This window comes from Arvicanthis niloticus, chromosome X (genome assembly GCF_011762505.2).
Source record: "Arvicanthis niloticus isolate mArvNil1 chromosome X, mArvNil1.pat.X, whole genome shotgun sequence".
In the NCBI taxonomy this organism is placed as follows: domain Eukaryota; kingdom Metazoa; phylum Chordata; class Mammalia; order Rodentia; family Muridae; genus Arvicanthis; species Arvicanthis niloticus.
This window is the reverse complement of record NC_047679.1, coordinates 54,598,007-54,623,004: the sequence shown is the minus strand read 5'-3', so window position 1 is coordinate 54,623,004 and position 24,998 is coordinate 54,598,007. Positions and strand designations below refer to the sequence as shown.

Genomic DNA, 24,998 nt, shown 5'->3' with positions numbered 1-24,998 from the left:
TCCATCACTATTAAGCCTCAATCCTTACTTTCTTATTCATCCCCCAAAGAGTACAGTAAGTAATACAGCCAGTTCTTGTCCATAGTCACAGTTATTCAGGAGCATGAGGCATTAAGATCACTTGAGACCAGGAGTTTGAGAGTAGCCTGAACTACATAGTGAGAGCCTGTATCAGAACTTATTTTAACAATATCTAATTGGGTATTTTGTATTAATTAGCTATGTTTTGTATATTGTGATTATTTCTAGGCATTGCACTTTAAAAATAATTGGATTACTGTAGAGAATATACCATGTGAAAATATTTGGAGACTATAATGATGTCTATGTTGAAAAAATACTGTTGGAATTACAGTCCTTCTCTGAATGTTTTTAGGACTTAGGACTAAAATATTAAAGAGCAATCAAACTCCACAGAACAGAATGAAGAGTGATGGGTAAAATCTACAGGAAGAAAATTTCAGATCAATATAAGGAGGAACCATTTATTAAATAGTAATCCTATAAATCTGACAGCTTTGTTGAAAGATACCTAATTCTGTTGTCACTAGAAGACTGTAAGCAAAGGTGTGAACATAATTATGTATTTTAGAAAGGATTTCTTCATTAGATAGGAAGTTGGATTTCTATGACTCACAGCTTTCTTATTGCTATGAATTAGTCAGGGTTTGTATTCCTGCACAAAGCATCATGACCAAGAAGCAAGTTGGGGAGGAAAGGGTTTATTCAGCTTACATTTCCACATTGCTGTTCATCACCAAAGCAAGTCAGGACTGGAACTCACACAGGTTAGGAACTTAGGAGGCAGGAGCTGATGCAGAGGCCATGGAGGAATGCTACTTACTGGCTTGCTTCCCCTTACTCAAGCTTGCTCAGCTTGCTTTCTTATAGAACCCAGGACTACCAGCTCAGGGATGGCCCCATCCACAATGGGCCCTCCCATCCTTGGTCACTAATTGAGCCTTACAGCTGGATCTCATGGAGGCATTTCCTCAGGGGAGGCTCCTTTGTCTGTGATAACTCCAGCTTGTGTCAAGTTGACACACAAAACCAGCCAGTACAATTGACCCCTTGTCAACATGACACAGAAACACATCACTGTTAAACCTCACCCTTACTTTCTTATTCATCCCCAAGATCTAAGTAACTTTAAAAGTCCCACAATCTTTACAAATTCTTACATGTTAAAAATTTCAATCCCTTTAAAATATCCACTGTATATTGAAATTCAGAGTCTTCCTATAATTCAAAGTCTCTTAACTGTGGGCTTCACTAAAATACTTTCCTACTTCAAGAGGGAAAAATATCAGGGCAAAGTCACAATCAAAAGCAAAATCAAACTAACCGTCCAATGTCTGGGATCCACTCATGATCTTCTGGACTTCTCCAAGGGCTTGGGTCACTTCTCCAGCTCTGCCCTTTATAGCACACACCTTGTTTTCTAGGCTTCAGCTTCTTGTACTTCACTGCTGCTGGTCTTGGGGGTCATCTCCTGTACTGGCATCTCGAAAACAGTCTCCTGCTGGAACTGGACTGCACTTTCACAAATAGCTTCTTTTCACAAATAGGCTCTTTTCATGGTGCTAAACCTCAACTTCTCTGCATGACCCCTTCAGTCCTGGACCTTCGATTGCCACTGATGCTGCACCTTTACCAATGGCCTCTTCTGGCCTCTCACAGTGCCAAGCATCAGCTGTTCATAACCCCTTCATGTTTCAAAGCCAGTACCACCTGGGTGACGCGTATACATTACCAAATCTGCTCGACAACAAGAGGTACAACTGTGTTGGCCTCTGGAACACAGCTTCTCTGTGCTTTCAGGAAACACTTTCCAAAAGATTTCACCTTAGTGATACTAGTCTCTTCTTTTTTTTAATTGGATATTATATTTACATTTCAAATTTTATCCGCTTACCCCATTCCCCCCACCACCTGCTTGTCTCTTCTTAATCACCACTAATTTCTTAGCTTCTGCTAACTAACTTCAATCGTCCCAGTAATGCAAAGGTTTGGCTTTAGTAGTTCTGTATCTTGTTAATCACAGCTGATTTTTCAGTCCCAGCTAACCAAACTACAGAATCTTCACAATCAAAATAGCAAAGGCTCTGATAAGAGTCTTCCTTCTGAAATTTCACAAGCCAGGCCTCCATCATTTGCACTGTTTTCTTTTTTTTGTGTGTGTGTTTGTTTAGTTTTTTTTGAGACAGGGTTTCTCTCTATAGCCCTGGCTGTCCTGGAACTCACTCTGTAGACCAGGCTGGCCTTGAACTCAGAACTCAGAAATCCGCCTGCCTCTGCCTCCCAAGTGCTGGGATTAAAGGCGTGCACCACCATTGCCCGGTGTTTGCACTGTTTTCAACATTATCTTCCAAGCTACTACAGAACATCCCACGGAGCTCTTCTAGCTGAAAGTTCCAACGTCCTTCCACAGTCCTCCCCCAAATCTGGTCAAGCTGTCATAGGAGTACCCCACTCCCAGTACCAGTTTGTCTTAGTTAGGGTTTCTATTCCTGCACAAAATATCACGACCAAGAAGCAAGTTGGGGAGGAAAGGGTTCATTCAGCTTACACTTCCACACTGCTGTTCATCACCAAAGGAAGTCAGGACTGGAACTCAGGAAGGTCAGGAAGCAGAAGCTGATGCAGAGGCCATGGAGGGATGTTACTTACTGGCTTGCTTCCCCTGGCTTGCTCAGCTTGCTTTCTTTTAGAATCCAGCCCAGGGATGGCATCACCCACAATGGGCCCTCCCACCCTTGATCACTAATTGAGAAAATGCCTTACAGCTGGATCTCATGGAGGCATTTTCTCAACTGAAGCTCCTTTGTCTGTGATAACTCCAGCTTGTGTCAAGTGACTCACAAAACCAGCCAGTACATACTAAGTTTCTAGAAATACTTGTAACATTTCTTCAGTGTTCTAGATGCTGATTTTAAAATGGCAATTTTAGCAAGCTGAAAAATTTAGTAGAGACTATGATCAATCATGAGAACTATATAATTATTGACTATGTAACTTGTGATCATATCTTTTAGCAGTGGAAATTGAACCTAGGGTTTTGAGGATGGTAGGCAATAATCTCCAAGCTTCCTTTTTTATTTTATTTTTGAGGCAAAGGCTCACTATTGTAGCCCTGGCTCTTCTGAAACTCACTTTGTAGACTAGGCTGATCTGGAACTCACATATATCTATCTGCCTCTGCCTCTGCCCCCCAACTGCTAGGATTAAATATGTGTACTACACTCAGTTTCCAAATCCCTTTTTAAATTGATTTTTTATTCTGACATATGGCCGAATCTCAGAACCACTTTGGGCTTTTTATTTTTTATTTTTAAAAGATAGGGTCTCTATGTAACTTCGGCTGTATTAACTTGAACTCAGTATGTAGATCAGGCTGGCTTTGAATTCAGACGTTTACCTGCCTCTACCTCCCAAGTCTTGGGATTAGAGGCATGTGCCACCACACACAACCATACGTTGGACTTTGAGTAGTGTTGGGACTTTTAAAAGTTGTGGGGACATTGGAAGTTTAGGGTTATGAGATGGGCATGAACCTTTGAGGTCCAGGTATGGAATGTTAGCATTTTAAAGTGATGTGTTTTGTTGTCAGATTGACAAGGCTTAGCCTTTTTTGGTTATTTATTTCTTTACTTATTTTTGTTTTTATTAATTTACATTGCATCCCGACTGCAGTCCCTGCCCTTCCAGTCTACCCCCTTTCCCCCCCCCCCATTCACTTCTTCTCCCTCCTCCATTTATCTTCAGAAAATGTATATCAATCAGCCCTGGCTAATGAAGTTGCAGTAAGACTATGCACACCCTCTCTTATTGAGGCTAGACAATTTGGAAATGCTCAATTAACAAGATGCCCACACAATTAGAGTTGTTACCCAATAACTAACCTTTTGATATATATTGTTACCCAGGATTGCTCTCCACCAATTCGTCCTCCTCCATGGTTGCCAGTCTCCCCTCCCCTCCTTTTCCTTCTCACTCTTCGCTCCTCCCACATTAGCTCCCAATTAACAAGCTTTATTGCAAATGTAGGGGGGGATATCCCACTAAAGTACCCCATTTTTAAATTGGGTTATTTGGTGTTTTGGAGGTTACCTTTTTGAGTTCTTTATATATTTTGGATATTAGCCCTCTATCAGATGTAGGGTTAGTGAAGATTTTTCCCCAATCTATAGGTTGCAGAACACACATTAAATCTCATCCAGCAATAGTGTGAGACTTCAATACTTCACGCTCACCAATGGATAGGTCATTGAAACAGAAACTAAACAGAGACACAGTGAAACTAATAGAAGTTATGAACCAAATGGATTAAACAGATATCTACAGAACATTTTATCCTAAAACAAAAGAATATACCTTCTTCTCAACATTTTTTGGAATCGTCTCAAAAATTGACCATAAAATTGGACACAAAACAAGCCTCAACCAATACAAGAAGAATGAAATAAAATATCAAATCACCACGGACTAAGGCTAGACTTTAATAACAACAAATACAACATAAAACCCACATACTCTTGGAAACAAATCAACTCTCTGCTCAATGATAACTTGGTCAGGGAAGAAATAAAGAAAGAAATCAAAGATGTCTCTTAAATGATTTCCCTCCTGCAGCATCACTGAGCTAGAAAATACAAGCATCCCCTTGTCATTCTGCCAGCTGCCTGATTACAGATCATTTATCTTGAGCTGTAATTTTGCAGGTTTCCAGATTGTGTGCCTGTGGAGCTCATCAAGGCTTCCCCCCTTTTTTCTTTGTTAAAAAGCCCACTTCCTTACTGTATTGTTAAGTGCTTTATGTTTTTGTTTCAGATATAAAATTCGATTTTCTGGCTACCATCTAGTTATAATTGTTGCTTTTCTGTCCGTGCTCCTCATCTCTCCTATAGCCACATGTTTTACCCATATACATCTAATGCTTTGCTTCAAACTTGTGGAGATGCAAATTATCTTTAACTCATTATCTTCCTTTTTTATTAAAACCATCATCATCATCATTGTGTGTGTGTGTGTGTGTGTGTGTGTGTGTGTGTGCAGCTGTGCCTGTGCAGAGGTCAGAGACCAATTTTTGGAAATCAATTTTCTATTTCCACCATGGGTTCTGGGATTAAACTCAGGTCCTTAGGCTTGCAAAGTAAGTTGTTTTCCCACTGAGCCATCTCACCAGCCTTCCTTTGTTTCACATGTTTTATGTTACTCTATATTTGCATAACATAGCAAAATCTAAATTTACCATTTAAATTTTTTTTATGAAAACACATATTGTTTAAAGATTGATTCAAAATATAAATAGACCTAGAGATCTAATGTAAGCAAAGGATGAAAAGTTTATCATGCATACTGGTCATTTCTTCTACCACTGAGCTGTGCAGCCAGTCTCTCTACAGTCTTGTTATAACATAGTTAAGTACACATCTATTACTAAGCAATTGCATTTATATTTCTATTAAAACTATAATAACATGTACTACTATAGCTTTAATTTCTGTAGAGTAAATCTGTGTAATGATAGAGATTTATAGTTTATTAGAGCATTATTCTTACATCGTTTTATATTGTAATAGTAGAAAGCAACTTGTGACTATAAAGTATTTCTCTTTAATCATAAGATTTCCTTGTATTCACTGAATAGTTACAGTAGAGATGAGAATGTTATTTTTAATCTCCCTATGTGAGATTTGATCTATTGATATTCTTGTCTTAATTTATTTTCATTTTAAAATATCCTTCTATTAAAAACCCTAGCAAGAGTATTTATTCAGAAAGATGTCAAGGTTTATGCTTGCCAGGTGGATGGAGAAGAAAACTAGAGTGAACTGAGCATTTTACATCTTTTTGGTGTTGGAAATGGAACCTAAATATTATCTTGTGCTCCAGCACTGAGTTAAATCCCCCAAAATCAAAGCACAAGAATACTTGATTTACATAAAGAGAAGAAAACAGCAAATGTAGGAGTTTTCTCCCCTAGAAAGTAATTTATAACATTATTTTGTTGAAAAAGAGCCCTATGTAGTGACTCACATGAGGAGGCTCATGCAGGAGTATCAATGTGAATTGGAGGCCAGTCTGTGCCACATGTGTGTGCACGTGCCCCCCCCCCCCCCCCCGCTCTCACAAGTTATCTTGTCATTTCATTTTAACCAATTTTTGACACCTTTTTTTAGGCTGTTACTCAAAGGGATTTCAAGAAAGCATCTACGTGCATCTTACGTTGTAAAGATATGCTGATGAGGCTCCCTGGAATGGTGAGTGAAATTTCTGCACTTAGTCCCCCAAGAGCGTCAAAACATGCTGTATTAAGTCTATGAAGAGTTACTACTGCTGTGGAGCCTTTTGGAAGTTCTATTTTAGATCAGTTCTACTTTTTTAGCTGATCTTTAAAATAACTGACTTCCCTTGTTCTTTATCAGAAAGGGCATTCAAAAGGTGAAGCCAGTTAAATTTCTTTGTTCATCCCTTTATTGTCATATGATTTTGCTAAGATTTCATGCTATATAATCAGAGAAGAAAATGAGTTTATTTCCCTGCTGATGAGGTTGAATGCAGTTAATGTCACTGTCTTAGTATTTTCTATACTGGGATTTGGAAGTATGAAAGATTCAGTAGGATAAAGGCTGCTCTTTCTTCACTGGGTCTCATCAGAACTTCTAAATGTAGCCTTTTGCTTTTCTTCTTTCCCTTTCTTGTCCCCCCTCCCCTTTCCCACTGGCCAGCTTTTCCTTCAGAGTTTATGCTTGGTTTAGGCTTTACTCTTACAGAGGGATTTAATAACAGAGATATAGTTGGATATTACAGAAAATGTGTCAAAGGTTTTTATAAATTATACTTGTGAGATTGTTAATTTCTCTTAAATATTTGTTTAACGTAGAACTGAATTTATATATTTCTCTATTGCTTATAATGTCCTAGGTATCTTTTCAGTTTTAAATATTAAGCATTTTTCATGTTTACAAAAGTTACAAAAACAGTGTAATAACTCACATATCTTTTATCACAGAGTTGAGATACAGCTTTTCCAGCTGTGACCTATATAGAAAGAAGATTTAATCTATGATTATAGTCTGTTCCTCTCTGGAATACTTTTTCATCTTGCTTTGACACTCATGACCTTGACAGTTTTTAGGATGCAACTTATTCTTGAATTTAGTGTCATTCGGAGAAGAGACCCTGTGTTCATGTTTTCCTATAGGGTGGCATACAAGATTGGTTTATCATAGTTTTGCATGTACTAATTTTGATCAGGTATGTTGATAGCTCTGGTATTATTCTTTGTGGCTATCCTAGGTGTATTGTATTTCAATATGGATTCTAAGGTTCTCTTTTCTATTTCTGTGAAATAAAAAGAAATTGGAGTCTATCTGTCAGTAGCAATTGAATCTGCATATCGTAACTTTTGGTGGCATAGCCATTTTCGCAGTATTTATTCTTCTGATTCATTAGCACGGGGAATCTTCCGTTTTATTATCTTCTTTCTTCAGTGTTTGAAAGTCATCGTAGAGGCCTTTCACTTCATTGTTTGAATATTATTTTACTTTATTTTGAGGCAGTTGTGAGTGAGACTATTTTCCTAATTTCTTCCTCAGCATATTTGTTATTTGTGCACAGGAGGACTACTGATTTTTCTATTTTGCCTTTTTGCTGAAAGTAATTACCAGTTCTAGAAGTTTTCTGGTGGTGTCTAGAGTCTTTTAGGTATAGAATCATCTCATCTGTAAATAAGGATAGTGTGACCTCTTCCTTTCTTATTTTTATCTCTTTTCTTGGTCTTGTCTTAATGCTGTAGTTAATTACACCAAGCACTGTATCAAGTAAGAGTAGATACAGGGAGTACTTGCCTCTTCCTGATATTAGTGGAGGTGCTTTGATTTTCCCATTATTCAGTATAATATTTACCTTAGGCATAAGATTTGTTTTTACATGTGTGTTGTGAATGCAAGTTGCTTAGGCCAGAAAAAATGTATCTGATTTCATGGAGCTGGACTCATAGGCAGTAGTGAACAACTCAACATGGTGCTAGGAGCCACCATGTGGTTGCTGAGAATTGAACTCAGGACCTCTGGAAAAGCAGCCAGTGCTCTTAACCATTGAGCCAGCTCTCCAGCCTCCTCTGGGACCTTTTGTTTATCACAATGCAAAGATCCTACTTCCAGATAAGATATTCTTGTGTGCTAGGTAGACATACATTTTGAGGGGACAGTATTCAATTTACTACAGTCTTAATAGAGTAAATCCAGTTTTGTCCTTCTTAAATATTATGTTAGCTCTTCTTTGTTTTCATTTTCTGGCAGGCTCTCTTCTACTTATCTTCCTGCCTCCCTCCCAAGTCCTGGTTTTATAGGTATGTGCCATCACACATACTATGTTTGCTAGATTTGACTCCTTGATTTTCTTTTCTATTAGAATTAGCTTGTCATGATTAGTGAAAAACTACTGGGTTATTGATTGAAGCAACACTTACAGATTTACTATTTTTATGCACTCAATTATTGTATTGATAAATGCGATATATTGTCAATTGTATAAACTTTTATAGTGCTAGGGACAAACTCAGGGCCTCATGTATGTTAGGCAAATGTTCTGCTACAAAAATACATTTTACCACTATATAAACTTTTAAATTATTCTTTGGTATATTTTTATAATTTATTTATAAAATTAGCTCACATTCAGTAGCTCTTGTAAATATTGTCTCTTTAAAAGATAATATTTTAAAATCAGGCCTGGAGTTACAGGCCTATAATCCTGGCTGCTTGTAGGGGTGAGGTGCAGGAGAATTGCAATTTCAAGGCCAGCCATGGAAATGTAGTGAGAAACTGTCTCAAAACGAAAAGTACAAAGAGAACTCATGTAGCTCAGCTGGAGATCACTTATCTAGCATGCATTTCAATTTATAAAACTAAAGGATAAAAGAATGTAGATGCTTTTTATAAATGTTTGTTTAGTATCTAGCAACTTATTCTGAACTCTATTATTTTTGTGGTTTTTGAGATAATGTCTGATGTAGCCCAGGGTTGCTTTGAACTTGTGATTTTTTTTAGCTCTACCTCCTGGGTTCTGGGATTGCAGGTGTGTGCCACCATGCCCAGTTTATGTAATCTTGGGATGAAACCCAGGGCTTTCTGTATGTTAGGCAAGCACTTTACTGACTGAAGGACAACCTAGCCTTCTTGCTAATTTTATAACCCAGTTTGGTCTTTTGGGTTGTTTACATTTGTGTGCTTTTTACTATCCCTTTGGCTCTTTTGCTGTCTTTCAGATTATAAATTACTAGAACACAGAAACCTTTAAAAATATTCTTTGTAAGTTAAATGAATATTGAATTATATATCCAACAACAAGCAAGTAGATAAGTAATATAAGGGCAAGGAAAAGTAACTTGTGCAGTATTCGGTATGGCCAAGGGAAGCAAAACAAAGAGAGAACCAGGTCATAGTACTTAGGATGATACTTAACACAATAGTTATGATTTTGTCAGGAGGAAGCTACTAATAAATGACTCTAAATTCAGAACTAAGACTTCGGACTTTGGGGGTATGGATAGAACTGTATTATTAGAACTGTGCCTTTTAATTCTAAAAGTTAGTACAGTTATCTAGAGCGTGTAATTTTTGGTGGGCTTAAAGCTTAGATAAGGGAACTGAAAATACAAGTCAGGAAATCTACAATGAGAGGACATGATAGGATAAAGATTGGAGAGGAATTAATAGAGCTAGCAGTTCACTGAAAATTAATGAATTAATCTCTTTTTTCTTTGCCAGAGTCATTCTTCCTGTATCTCATTGCAATTTTTTGCAGCAGAAATTAATGCTGCATTAATATTCAGAGGCAGAGAGAAAATATCTAAAAATTGAATATATACATTTATATCTTAGAATTCTATGAAAAACAATTATCATTGAAATATCTTAGGATTAGAGAAATCTGGGTAAGGGAAGAGTACAAGGTAAATATCTTGAATCAGCACATGATTAATTTTTAATATAATAATTCAACAAAGTATAATATGTATGACCTATTATTTCTTTAATATAATAATTGAAAAATATAAAAATATATGATCTGCTAATGTTTAAAAGACAACAAAATCAAGAGAAATAATAAATTAAAAGTATGAGACTGAAAAATAACATTTGGCCTGGGGCGGTAGTTCAGTGGTTAAAGTGCTTGCTGCATAAATGAGGCCCTTGATTTTGTATTCCTATCACTAACGTAAAGGCCTGATTTCAGGACACACGTTTGTACTCCTAACATGGAGTGTTCTAAAGTTGTTGACACAGATGGATCCTCAGAGACAAGCAGATCTCTGGAGCTCACTGCCAGCTAGTCTAGCAAATTAGTGAACTCCAGATTCAGTGAAAGACTTTGTCTCAAAATAGCCAGATGAAAAGCAATGAAAAAAAGTGATGAAGATATCCAATATTAGACTCTGGCCACCATCTGCATGCCAGGACATGAATACATATACCACAGCACACATACACACACATACATAATGCAAGAAAGGGAAGGGAAAACAGGAAAAAGTTATTTATATAATTAAAAGTCCTCATATCAAGCTCAAAGGTTTGTGGACAAGATACATTTTAATTAATAATATTAAATTGGTCCTGTCATCTGTATAGTCTCATCTTAGAATTGTAAAATAGGTATTAGTATGAAATTATTATTTCCAGGCCAGTTGATATAGCAGTGGCTGGAGTAGTTCCTTTTTGTATGACTACTATGTTGTACATTTATATCTATTTTCTTTTGTGTGTGTGTGTGTGTGTGTGTGTGTGCGTGTGCGCACGTGTGCGTGTATATGTTTCCGGTCAGGTTTTCTCTGTGTTAGTCCTGGCTGTCCTGTAACTCACTATGGAGACCAGGTTGGCCTCTAACTCACAGAAATACAGCTGCCTCTGCCTTCTGAGTGCTGGGATTTAAGGCATGTACTACTACACCCAGCTTAGGTTTTTCATTACTTATAATGATAGGTTTTCTTTTGGCCACTTTAATTCCATAGCTATAACTTCATTTGAAATGGATTGTTTTAATACTAGGAAAGATTGGTACTTAATATCTACTTCTTTATAACTCTTATCAGTTAATTATTATTTGATTTGTTCTGTTATCTTGGTATTAGACCAGATTTCAGTTTGGAGAAGTAAATATAACACAAAACACAAGAAATCATAATAATTATATAGTATTATTTTGAATTTCTTCTCAACAAAATACTTCTTTCTCCATGTACCAAGTGTTTTCATGACAGAAGTAAAGACAAGAGGCCAAATTTATGAGAAATCGGGATTTTTCTAGATTTTGTTGGAATAACCAAATGTTATTACTTATTTTATAATTAGAAAGGAAAGTGAGAAATCAACAAGAGTAATTTTTATACTATTGTCTGTTTACTTTCTGTGACTTAACCAGGAAACTTGAGCTCTTCAGTGTATTAGTTTCCATGTTTAATCTATTATTCTCCATAATTGAGAATTTTCATAGATCATTAACTCTAACCTTTGCACTAAGAAGTGTTGGCTGTTGTCCCGTAACTGTCTTAGATTATATTTGTGTTAACATTGCCAGTATTCCTTGTTGAACTGAAGTGTAGGCTATATTCCACTTCGGAGTTTGGGACTAGTTCAGCAGAGCTTGTACTTCTGATCTTCCTGTCTCCTCTTTCAAGTTCTGGGATTACAGTCGATGCGTCAACACATCCAGTTTATGGAGTATAGAGGTTCAAACCTAGGGCCTTGTGCATGATAGGTGAGCTACATACATTCCTTAGCCCAACCCAGTTTAACGCTGTAGAATCTTTAACATTGATTGTTGCGGCCCTCTCCACTCCAAGCTTGGCAGCCACTGTTTCCCCGCCCAAGCTGCCGCTCCGGTCTGCCGGTCAGGGTCTAGTGAGAGAGAGAGAGAGAGAGAGAGAGAGAGAGAGAGAGAGAGAGAGAGAGAGAGAGAGAGAGAGAGAGAGAGAGAGAGAGAGAGAGAGAGAATATAAAGGGGAAGAGACACGAAATGGAGACAAGACAGAGGTTCTGATCAAGTCTCAAATCTCGTTTATTGAAGGGAAATCTGGGGTATTTATATGCTTTTGCCACGTGCCTTGTAGGCGTGTGGATACCACGTGCCTTGCAGGTGTTGATATAACGTAAGCCTTACAGGCATGGATACCACGTGCACCTTATAGGCATGTATGGCATGGATAGCACGCACGTGAACTGCATGCCTTGCAGACGTAGCTACCATGTGCGCCTTGCAGCTGGGGGCAGTAAACAGCAAAACAAAATATGTTGGATATCAGAGTGTGCTTCAGCTGTTGTAGGCTATTGAAAAACAAGTCTCACATCAGGGTATATGGCTTGAGATGGCTGCAAAGCTGATAGCCTCTTTCTGCTAAAAGTCGGCTCCCAACAATAGATGTGACTTTTTTCCCCTAGGAAACCTCAGTTCATATATTTTAGCATCCCATGTAAAACTAAGAAAATATTTATTGCTTGTCTTTGCTCTTTCGTTCTTCCCTGTATTTTTTTCCAGTGCTATAAATCAAAGCTAGAGCCCAGGGCATGGCTTGTTTCTTTAAACAGATTTTTTAAACAAATCTTCTTATTTCACACCACATTAGTAATGTTTTATGAATACAGGAATTTCTGTCTATTTTGTTCAGGGATGTGTACTTAATTCCTAGAATAATGTCTACTATTCTTAGCAAATTATTGTTATTGAATATATAAATGAATGAGTCAGTGAAGCAGAATCAGTAATTTTTGATCATTTCATTTAAAAAAAAAACGCTACAAATACCTTCACAGATTTTTTTAGCCTTGTATTCCTTTGTTGTTATGTTTATTATTTTGTTATTTTTCCCCTCTGAGAAGTAGCATTTAGTGTAAATAGAATTGTAAGAATGGTGAGAGCACAAACAGAAAATACAGAAGAAACTGGATAAAGGCTTAGTATACATAATTATTCATCAAAATTTTGTTTTACACTTTCTTCTGAACCAGTTCAGTTGTAGGCGTCTGTGCAGTAAGTTGGTGAGAACAGCATTATGGCTACATAATTGGGATGGCCTTGTATGAACCTGTGGGATCTGGAGCATGTAATGAGTTAAACTGTTTTTGCTGCAATGTCAGGAATGCATTTAAATATCAATGGATGCTTTTCAAACACATATTGGCAAGATTAACAAGACTCTTCTTTATTTTAGATTCAGATATACGGTAGATCTGATGTGCTCAGTCATGCATATTGAATTTATACTTTTTGAATGTAGTGTTATACAAAGGGATTTTTTTTTTTTTATGAAGAAAGCCAAGGCTTTATACATTACTCATGAATAACTTGCCCCAGATCTTAGATTCTTAATTGAGATTCTGCTTTTTAGTCTTGCTCTGGTAAAATTTATAAAGAATTCCTTTTTAATGAATAGAATTCTATGGAGGTGATTGCTTTAAATACCAAGGGCATTAAGATAAATTATTAGAATTGTAAAACAGCTTTATATGTCATTTTCTAATATTTTGAGAGTTGAAAATTCTATAAAAACATGCTATTGATACATTTCATTGATTTACTCATAACTATTTTTCTATGGTAAATTCATATACTCGCTCCTGCTTTTTATCTCTGATAATTTATGTAAAGGAAATTTAAAGGAACCATTAAACTATTTCCATATGTATGTCTGGACTCACTATTTACAAAGATGTTTTTAGCTGGATTGTTCTTTGGATATTTTTCAAAATTTAAAATTTTTATTTTTTTCTTTTATTTTTTATTTTTATTTTATTTTTTCTTTGAATATATTTTCGACGTTTAATGCTTTTACTATCCAGTAACAACCCAAAGCAAATATTTTTGTTTATCATTTTTGTAAGGCAACTGATCAGATTTCTTTTTTAAAAATAGTATCAATTCTTTGAGAATTTCATAGAATGTATTTTGATCACATTATTTTTCCAACTCCCCCCCCCCCGACCTACTTCTACTTCCATACCTACCCAACTTTGTATCTTTAAACATTTTTTAAACTTATTTTTATGTGACCCAGATGTACTGGTGCATGCTCCTAATCCCAGCACTTGGGATTCAGAGTCAGGTGAATATTTGTGAGTTTGATGCCTCCCAAATATTATGTATATGGTTGTTTTGCTTGCGTGTATGTCTGGACACCTCATGTGTGCCTGGTGCCCATAGAAACCAGAGAGGGAGTTAGAACCTCTAGGACTAGAGTTACAGAAATTGTTAGCTACCTTGTAGGTACTGGGAATCAAATCCAGGTCCTTTGGAAGAGCAGCCAGTGCTCTTAACTACTTAAAAAAAAAACAATCAAGTCCAATTTGTGTTAACCAAATACTCTTGGGTATGGGGCCCTGGAGACTGGTAGATCTATCAGGACTCTGTCTCCCAGCAGCTATGGTTACCAATAGCTCATGCTCACCCCCAGCCTCTACTCTGTTCTGATAAATTTGTCTGTCTTGAACTTGGGTAAGTTTTGTGTATTTTGTCCTAACTTTCTGTGAGTTCACCATGTGTGAGAGCACAGCTGTTATGACTGCCCTGTTGTATTCATTCACTCACTCTGTTGTTTTTTTCTACCCCCTTTCCCATAAAGGTCCCTGAGTCTCTGGGGAAGGGGTGCAATATAGATATCCAGTGGAATTTGAGTACTCCAACATCTCTTATTTTCTGCAAGTTGACCAGTTGTGGGTCTCTGTGTTCCATCCATTTAACTGCAAATATAATTTTACTTTCCTTAACAACTGAGTCATATTCCACTGTGTAAATGTATTACATTTTCAATATCCATATCATATTTTCATTTTCTACTCACCACTTCATAGATATCAAGGATGTTCCCATTTCCAGGCCTTTAGGTATATGTCTAAGAGAGCACAGTTAGGTCATACAGTAGATCTAGTTCTAGCATTTTGAACAACCACCACACTGATTTCTATAGTAGCTGCAACCAGATTACATACCCTCCATCAGTATAAGTGTTTCCCTTTCCTCACATACATGCCAGCATTTATTGTTTCTTAGTCATTTTGACTAAGGTAAGATAAAAATCTCAAAATAATGTTGATTTGCATTTTTCTGATGTTTAGGGATGTTGAACATTCAAAAATGTATTTCTTGTCCATTTACCATTTCATATTTTGAGAGTTTTCTGTTAGTTTTTTGACCTATTTTTAACTGGGTTGTTTGTTTTCTTGATGCTAATGTTTTTTAGTTTTTTATTTATTCTAGACATTAACATTCTGTCATATGTGTAGTTAGTAAGGACATTTTTTATTCTGTATTTGTATTATTTGTCAATTGTTGGTTTTAATACCTGTACTGTTAGGGTCCTGTTCAGAAAGTCCTTCTCTGTGGGTAAAAATGGAAACATATTTCCTACTTTCTCTTCTAGCAGATTTAGGGTATCAGGTCCTATATTGAGGTATTTGATCCGTTTTGGAGTTGAGTAGTATTCAGGTTGAGCAATAAGGATCTAGTTTCATTCTTCTATGCATAACTATTGAGTTTGACCATCACTATTTATTGAAGGTCTGGTCTTTTCTGCACTATGTGTCTTTGGCCTCTTTGTTAAAAATTAGGTGGTTGTGTATGCATGGACTTGTATCCAGGTACTTGATTCTATTTAATTGATCAGCGTGTGTTGGGGGCCGACTTTTAGCAGAAAGCGGCTATCAGCTTTGCAGCCATCTTGAGCCATATACCCTGACATGAGACTTGGATTACAATAGCCTACAACAGCTGAGCACACTCTGATAACATCTTGCTTTGGATACCCAGGACTTTCCTTGGGTGTGTGAGATTAAACGTGTGTTACTTAAGAGTGTGACCTAGAGATCAGATTTAGAGACGAGACCTAAGGGCGTGATTAAAGGTGTAACTTAGAGGCATGGCTTAGAAGTGAGACATATAAAAGGCAGAGGCAGAAGACAGAGAGATATACTCTTTAGGGAGACTCTTTAGAGAGTACAGCTAGACTTGGGACTTTGACTAGGAAGAGAGACTGAAGAATAAACGGGATTGAATCACACTCTGTCTGGTCTCCATTCTTCGAGTCCGTCCTCACTCTTTCTCTCTTGCTGAACCCCGACCTGCGGACCAGAGCGGCATCTTGGGCCGGGATGCAGTGGCCGGGGCAGCCCGGGCCTCAACATTTTGCTCGGGCCTCGACAAGTGTGATTGTTTTTATGTTAATACCATCCTGTTATTTTTATTTTAAATTATTATTACTCTGCAGTATAACTTAAACCATGGATGATGATTCCTCCAGCAGTTCTTTCATTGATCAGGATTGCTTTGGTCATCCTGGTTTATTTTTTGAAGTTTTTAAAAAGTTAAACTAATAAAATTTATTTTAAATTATACAACTCAGTATTGGCATTTTTTAAGTCATCAAACTAATTTATAATAGTTAAATGCCTCTTAAATATACACGATATCTTCTGAAGCTAAAAATAATATGCACTCAACCAGTTTTCGTCTTTTTATTGGATATTGTCTTTATTTACATTTCAAATGCTAACCCCTTTCCCTGTTCCCCCCAGAAACCTCCCATCCCATCCCCCTCCCCTGCTTCTATGAGGGTGTTCCCCAACCCACCCACTCCTGCCTCCCTGCCCTCACATTCCCCTACACTGGGGCCTTGAGCCTTCAGACAAATTTATCAGAACAGAGTAGAGGATGGGGGTGAGCATGAGCTATTGGTAACCATAGCTGCTGGGAGACAGAGTCCTGATAGATCTACCAGTCTCCAGGGCCCCATACCCAAGAGTATTTGGTTAACACAAATTGGACTTGATTGTTTTTTTTTTAAGTAGTTAAGAGCACTGGCTGCTCTTCCAAAGGACCTGTCTGAGAAAAAGGTATATTCTTTTGTTTTAGGATGAAATGTTCTATTGATACCCGTTAAATACATTTGGTTCATAACTTCTCTTAGTTTCACTGTGTCTCTGTTTAGTTTCTGTTTCCATCATCTGTCCATTGCTGAGATTAGGGTGTTGAAGTCTCCCACTATTAATGTGTGAGGTACAATGTGTGCTTTGAGCTTTAGTAAAGTCTCTTTTATGAATGTGGGTGTCCTTGCATTTGGAGCATAGATGTTCAGAATTGAGAGTTCTTCTTGGTAGATTTTTTCTTAGATGAGTATGAAGTTTTTGATAACTTTCGGTTGAAAGTTGATTTTATTCGATATTAGAATGGCTACTCCAGCTTGTTTCTTGGGACCATTTGCTTGGAAAATTGTTTTCCAACCTTTTACTCTGAGGTAGTGTCTGTCTTTGACACTGAGGTGCATTTCCTGTATGCAGCAAAATGCTAGGTCCTGTTTACATATCCAGTCTGTTAGCCTACATCTTTTTATTGGGGAATTGAGTCCATTGATGTTAAAAGATATTAAGGAACAGTGATTGTTGCTTCCTGTTATTTTTGATGTTATTTTTATGTTTGTGTGGCTATCTTCTTTTGGGTTTGTTGAAAGAAGATTACGTTCTTGCTTTTTCTAGGGTGTAGTTTTCCCTCCTTGTGCTGGAGTTTTTCATCTGTCACCTTTTGTAGGACTGGATTTGTGGAAAGATATTGTGTAAATTTTTTTTTGTCATGGAATAGCATGGTTTCTCCATCTATGGTAATTGAGAGTTTTGCTGGGTATAGTAGCCTGGACTGGCATTTGTGTTCTCTTAGGGTCTGTATGACATCTGTCCAGGATCTTCTGGCTTTCATAGTCTCTGGTGAGAAGTCTGATGTAATTCTGATAGGTCTGCCTTTATATGTACTAGGTCTTTTTTCCCTTACTGCTTAAAAGTATTAAAAAAAAGTATTAAAAGTATTAAAATACTCTTTCTTTGTTTTGTGCATTTGGTGTTTTGTCTATTGTCTATTATTTGTCCAATCTATTTGGAGTCTGTAGGCCTTTTGTATGTTCATAGGCATCTTGTTCTTTAGGTTAGGGAAGTTTCCTCTATAATTTTGTTGAAGATATTTACTGGCCCTTTAAGTTGGGAATCTTCACCCTCATCTATACCTATTATCCTTAGGTTTGGTCTTTTCCTTGTGTCCTGAATTTCCTGGATGTTTTGGGTTAGTATCATTTTGTATTTTCTTTGACTTTTGTACCAATGTTTTCTATGATATCTTCTGCACATGAGATTCTGCACATGGTTCTATCTCTTGTATTCTGTTGGTGATGCTTGCACCTATGGCTCCTGATCTCTTTCCTAGGTTTTCTATCTTCAGGGTTATCTCCCTTTGTGGTTTCTATATTGTTTCTATTTTTATTTTTAGATTCTGGATGGTTTTGTTCAATTCCTTTACCTGTTCGTTTGTGTTTTCTTGCAATTCTTTAAGGGATTTTTGTGTTTCCTCTTTAAGGGCTTCAAGCTGTTTACCTGTGTTCTCTTGTATTTCTTTAAGCAAGTTATTTATGTCCTTCTTAAAGTCCTCTATCATCATCATGAGATGTGATTTTAAATCAGAGTCTGGCTTTTCTGGTGTGTTGGGGTATCCAGGGCTCACCGTGCTGGGAGAACTGGGTTCTGATGATGCCAAGCATACTTGGTTTCTGTTGCTTATGTTCTTGCACTTGCCTCTTACCATCTGGATATCTCTGGTGTTAGCTGGTCTTGCTGTCTCTGACTGAGGTTTGTCCCTCCTGCAAGCCTGTGTGTCAGCACTCCTGGGAGACCTGTTTTCTCTGGGAGGAATTTGGGTATGGAGAGCTGTGGCACAGGGTCAGCTCTGAGGTACCGACAGAAACTGGAAGGATCCTGTCCTCAGCTGCTCCTTGTTTCCTGTGTCCTGATGACTCTGGGCATGTCCCTCTTGGGTCAGGAATTTGAGCAGAAGTGGTGGTCTTACCTGTGCTTACAGGTGTGTCAGCACTCCTGGGAGACCAGCTCCATATTTGAGTATGGAGTGCTGTGGTACAGGATCCATCCTGGTTTATTTTTGTCCTTCTGTATGACATTTATGATTATATTTTAAAATTTTTATGAAGAATTGTGTTAGAAGTTTGATGGGATCAAGCTGAATCTTAATTTGGTAGGATGATTATTTTCTTCTTATCTTTTTAATTGTATTTAATCTTTTTTGACACTCCAGATTTTATTCCCCTCCTGGTCTACCCTCTGACTGTTCCCCATTCCATACCTCCTCCCTTCCCTCCTGTCTCCACAAGAATGTTCCTAACCCCTACCCCACCCCACCCCACCAGACCTCTAAACTCCCTGGGGCCTCCAGTTTCTTGAGGGTTAGGTGCATCTTGTCTGACTGAGCCCAGACCCGGCAGTCCTCTGCTGTATATGTGTTGGGAGCCTCATATCAGCTGGTGTATGCTGCCTGGTTGGTGGTTCAGTTTCTGAGAGATCTTGGAGGTCCAGGTTAATTGAGACTACTGGTCCTCCTACAGGGTCGTCCTCCTCAGCTTCTTCCAGCTTCCCCCTAATTCAACCACAGGGGTCCACAGCTTCTGTCCATTGGTTGGTTCCTCAGGCTCCTCTCCATTTCCATACCTGAAGTCCTTTCAGACAGGAACAATTATGGGTCAGAATTTTGACTGTGGGATGGCAACCCCATCTCTCACAGATGCCCTGTTTTTCTGCTGGAGGTGGGCTCTACAGGTTTCTTCTCTCCATTGTAGGGCATTTTATCTAGGGTCCCTCCCTTTAAGTCCTGAGAGTCTCTAACCTTTCAGGTCTCTGGTACATTCTGGAGGGTCCCCCCACTTCCTACCTCCTGAGGTTGCCTGTTTCCATTCTTTCTTCTGGATCTCAGGGCTTCAATCTCTTTCCCACCATCCAATACCAGATCATGTTCCCCTCTTCCCCCTCCACCCACCCCTTTCCCTCCCAAGTTTCTCCCTCCCTCCCTCTTCCCTTGTGATTGCTTTCTTCTCCCTCCCAAGTGGGACTGAGGTATCCACACTTGGGCCCTTCAGCTTGTTGAACGTTTTGAGTTCTGTGCACTGTATCTTGGTATTCTGTACTTTTTTGGCTCATATCTACTTATTAATGAGTACATACCATGAATGTCCTTTTGGGTCTGAGTTACCTCACTCAGGATGCCATATTTTAGTTCCATCTATTTTCCTGCAAAACTCAGGATGTCTTTGTTCTTAATAGCTGAGTAGTATTCCATTGTATAAATTCACCACATTTTCTGTATCCATTCTTCTGTTGTGGGACATCTGGGTTGTTTCCAGCTTCTGGCTATCACAAACAAGGCCGCTATTTTCACAATATGATTTTTACCAATCAATCAACATGGAAAACCTTATTTTCTGGTATCAGATTTCTAATTACAAGTAACAAGGGGACTTTCAATTTCTATCAGTAATCTCTTGTAATATTTTCCATATATAATTGAAGTTCCAACTTGAATGCTTTGTATCTCTCTTTTGTATAACTTGAGAAGTTTTTATAAGGATGGTTATTTATGTAGCCCTGGCCAGCCTGGAATTCATATGTAGACCAGGGAGGCCTTAAACTCATAGAGATCTGTCTGAATTTGTGAAAAGTGTGTGCCACCATTCCTAGGCTGTTTTTAAGACTCTAAATAGCTATTGATATTTTGTAACTTGAAGAAAATAATGAATCTTTATTTTTAATAATTTATTTTATTAAATATATATATTTATTTACTTATTTATTTTTTTTATTACAGACAAAATATCTTCATGTACTCTGTTACAACCTTGGAGTAGAAACAAGCAAGCAGAATAAATACAAAGAGAGTTCATTCTGGCTTCGGTAATGTAAAAAAATGAAAATTCAAAAATATTATGATAGATATCAGTTCATATTTACTGTGTAGTACTTTGGCCATTTAAATATTTTCTGACTTCAAAAGCCAGCATGTCAAATTTATTTGCTTCTTTAACATGTGTTATTCAGAATTCTCTAGAGGAATAGAACTGATAGAAAGTATATATGTTATAAAGGGAATTTATTTTAATTACTTATAGCTAATATTGACTCTTTGCACTTTGGAGAGGTAGAGAACCTGGTTGCTGTTCAGTCCATGAAGCTAGATGCCTCAGCAGTTTCAATGTGGTGCCAAAGGCATTGAAGATTCCCGAGGGAGTCACTAGTAGAACGTGATGAAGGTGGATTCTGATATCCTCAAATAATGGTTACAGCAACACAGTTAGATGAACTCACTAGCAAGAAGCAAAGGCAAGGAGGCAAGCAGCAATGTTTTTTTTCCCCAGGACTATCTGAGTTTTAGACAGTGCAGGGCTCTCTCAGGAAGACTGTTCTTCCCTCAGTTAATCATTCCTGGAAATGCTTGCAAATCCCCAAATAGGGACAAATCAGTTTAACAACCAAGATTAACAGTCACAAGTCCACCTCTTGTCAACTTGACACCCAACCATATATTTTTATGTAATGTTTGATTTCCAAATGAAGACAGTAGCATGCTGGTAATTCTACCTAATATGATATAATTATCCCACATATAAGTAAAAACAAAAAATTCCCTTGAGGGATGATCAGTTCCTTATTATTCTATAACTTAAACATGACAATGTAGATTTAATAACACTTAATTACTGATCTTATCAGTGTTAAATGGTATGGTAGTTTGAATGAAATCAACCCTGTCTTAGTTACTGTTTTATTTCTATGAAGAGGCACTATGACCAAGGCAACTTGTATAAAAGAAAGCATTTAATGGGATGGCTTAGAATTCTAGAGGGTTAGTCCATTATCATCAAGGTGGGAAGCATGGCAGCAGGGATGTAGGCACAGAGTAACTGTGAGCTTATCTTCTGATCTACAAGTAGAAGATACATATATAGAGAGAGTCTGGGCCTGGTATGGACCATTGAAATCTCAAAGCCAATCCCCAGTGACATACCTCCTCCAGAAAGGCCACAGTTACTAATTCTTTCTAAGCAGTTTACTAACTGGGAACCAAATATTCAAGTATATGAGCCTATGGAAACTATTCTCATTCAAAGCACTACATCCCCCATAGGGTCTTATATTTTAATACTTAATCTCTAGTTTGTGCAACTTTTTTTGAAAGGCTAGGAGATGTGGCCTTGTTGGAGGAGGTGTTACTGGGGGCAGACTTTGAGGTTTCGAAACACTCATGAGATTCTAAGTATGCTCTCTCCAACTTATATTTGTGGACCAAATATGAGTTTTCAACTCATCCTTCTCTCTGTTATCTTGGACTCTAAGGTTATGAAACTGTCAAGGTCCAGCCTCAGCTTGGAGAGGGGTTCCTGAGGAAAGGTTATTTGGGAATGATGGAAGAATGACTCAAAGTCAGTGTACATATAAGCAGACAGCTCTGTAGTCTGCTTGAGATGACTCCCTAGACAGCTCTGTAGATAGCTCTTGGCTCTGTAGTCTGCTCTAGACAGCTCTCTGCTTGAAGTGGTTCTCTTTGCTTCAGATAGCTCTTGGGATTTCTAACCAAAGTCAGAAATCTTGCTGGAAAAATTCTAAAAGAGTTGTAACAGCTCTGTATGATAGCCTTTTGGTTTCCTAACCAAGGTCAGAAATCCTGGTAGAAAAATTTTAAAAGAGCTGTGTTTGTCTCCCAGCAGTTCTCTCTGGGTAGCTATCTCTGACAGATCAAAGCCCAGTCTTTTATTACATATCAATTCAGTCATTTACTCCAGGTTCCCTTTTGATTATCCCGCAAATCAGCATTTTATAACCTTAGCCCCTTGATTATTAGAAAAGGACAGCAAGTACATATTTTTTTATGAATGAATTCAGAGATCTACTTGCCTTTGTAAGCACAATAAGTTTAGCTGTGTGGGATCCCATCCTGAGATTACCATCACACCTGGACCTAAACTTGCTCTGTCCCAGGCTGATCTTGACCTCCAGAATCTGCCTGCCTTTGTAAGCACAGACAATAAGCTATCTGGGTGGAATCTCCCTTTGAGATCATCACTCCTTCAATCTCTTTTCCCCCTTCCTTAATATCTTTGTGACAAGCTGGCTCATTAGTGCAGCTGTCTCTGTTCTTTTAGGTCCATGAAGCCCCTCATACAATTTATATTACATCCTTATATTTTGCATAGTTGAGAAATTATATATTCTTGAACTCATGTTTTCAGAGTTTTTTCTTATAGCCTTATGGACTGTCTTTAAGGTCATAGCATTTACCATTTTCCTGAGGAACACATTTTCACTTTCTGGGCTCGGGCTGTGTCTAGTTATCATGGAGTCATTAATCTTAACAGGGAGAGCATTCCTCCTACAACCTTGGTAGGGAGAAAATTTCCAATATATGTATTTATGTATGTACACACACACACACACACACACAGAGAGAGAGAGAGAGAGAGAGAGAGAGAGAGAGAGAGAGAGAATAACAATGGGAAAAGATACCATGAATTTGAAGGAGAGTAGGGAGGAGTATATGGGGGGGAGGATAAATAATATAATTAAATTTCAATCTCAAAATAAACAATAAAATATTAATAAGAAATGCCAAATTGACTTTAAAAGAGAGAGGAAAGAAAACACAAATATATGCTTTGTGTGTGTGTGCACATGCACAAACATATTTTTAACAAAATAAGATGAAATGCTTATGGTTATTACAATCCTCATTTTAGTTACTGGCCACATGTGTCCTGGCCAACGGGGCATTAAACAGGGGTCCAGGGAGGTCACTTGAAAGAGAAGATTGGGGACAGGTGAATGCAAAGAATGGCGATCTGGCTATAGGCTGATCAAATCACAATTTTTACTTTTTCACACAGGGGTTATATACACAAAAAGGCAGGGTGTGGGAAAGGGGATGACACAGGAACTAAGTGTTCAGGGGGAGTACAGATATCTTCCAGAACAGAGTATCAGCTGGGTGAAGCTTCAGGGGTCAGGTCACTATGACTCCGCCTATGATTCACTTGTCCTTATCTAAGTTGGTACTATTCATCAAGGTTACTTATCTACAAGGTCTATGACAACTTAGCCTGGCAAATTTCCACCAAAGCTGCTTATTTATGGTAGCTTCTAGCTATCTGTTTCAATGTCTTTCCACAGAGACCTGAGAACTTTGTGTTAGCAGGCTGACTTAGGCCTATGGCTGATTTTAGGCCTTCAGTGTATAAGCAAAGCTGCCCCTGAAACACATGACCTTATCTGGTATTTATAACTACCTTCTACTATCCATTCTCTTTTCTCAGTAAGTCTCACTTGGTTCGTTGCCTGGAAAGGTGACATATACCTGCATTCCTTAGGAGTCTGTACCATTTATCCTCCTGCCTCAGTTGCGTTTAAATGTTTTCTGTTGCATATAGTCACAGAATATGATCACAGAACACTAAGAGATAGTTGCCTTGAGGATTTCTGGAAGTTCAGACATGTTCTCTTTTACCTCTTTTGTGGAGGTCTAGATCAGTCCCCCCTTCTGGCACTGTGACTCTTTTTTTTAAGCCAGTTGACTCAAAAGCATCAGGGATACAGAACGAAATCTTAGTTCATAGTTCAGTGGAATGGCTGTTGTGTCTCCTTGGCAAACCACTCCTCGCTTTACAACAAAGACTTTAGGCTAGCAAAACATAAGGTTGTAAGAGTAGGAGTGTAAAATTTTACTAGTGAGTCAGAGGTGACAGTGAATAATACCATTCCCATCCATCTGTTGATTTCTGGGCTCAAAAATCATGGTCATGAGAGGAACAGTACTATATGTTGGATAAAGATTCAGAACACAGACATTCCTCTAGAGAACCATGCCCCAGTCTTATTGGCTGTTGCTATCTAGTTTGCACTGTGCATGTGTCATTCTACTCTTTGTTCTTCAATCTATGTGCCTCAGTATGGTTAGGAACATGATAAAACCTATGAATTCCATGAGCATGAGCCCACTGCTGGTTTGGTTTTTTTTTTTTTTTTACTGTAAAGTGAATTTCTTGATCAGAGGCAATGTTGTGTGAAATACTGTGACAGTGGATAAGTCTATAGGTGGTGATATTGCTGAAGCATTATGTAGTGATAGTTTTGGTT

General features: G+C 37.9%; 1 protein-coding gene and 2 non-coding genes across 3 annotated transcripts in view; 1 reads left to right on the top strand and 2 right to left on the bottom strand.

The window, feature by feature from the left end:
- Tex11 (testis expressed 11) overlaps positions 1-24,998 on the top strand; it is a 245,179-nt gene that overhangs the window by 42,544 nt on the left and 177,637 nt on the right. Inside the window, exons 7-8 of the mRNA XM_034486384.2 lie at positions 6,183-6,263; positions 20,683-20,768. Coding sequence (XP_034342275.1) covers positions 6,183-6,263; positions 20,683-20,768 — 167 coding nt within the window. The remainder of the gene's footprint in view (positions 1-6,182; positions 6,264-20,682; positions 20,769-24,998) is intronic.
- On the bottom strand, positions 22,433-22,494 carry LOC117695574 (U7 small nuclear RNA). Its single transcript, XR_004604632.1, has one exon. It is a non-coding gene; the product is annotated as a U7 small nuclear RNA (small nuclear RNA).
- LOC117695579 (U7 small nuclear RNA) lies at positions 22,509-22,570 on the bottom strand. The gene has a single exon (XR_004604636.1). It is a non-coding gene; the product is annotated as a U7 small nuclear RNA (small nuclear RNA).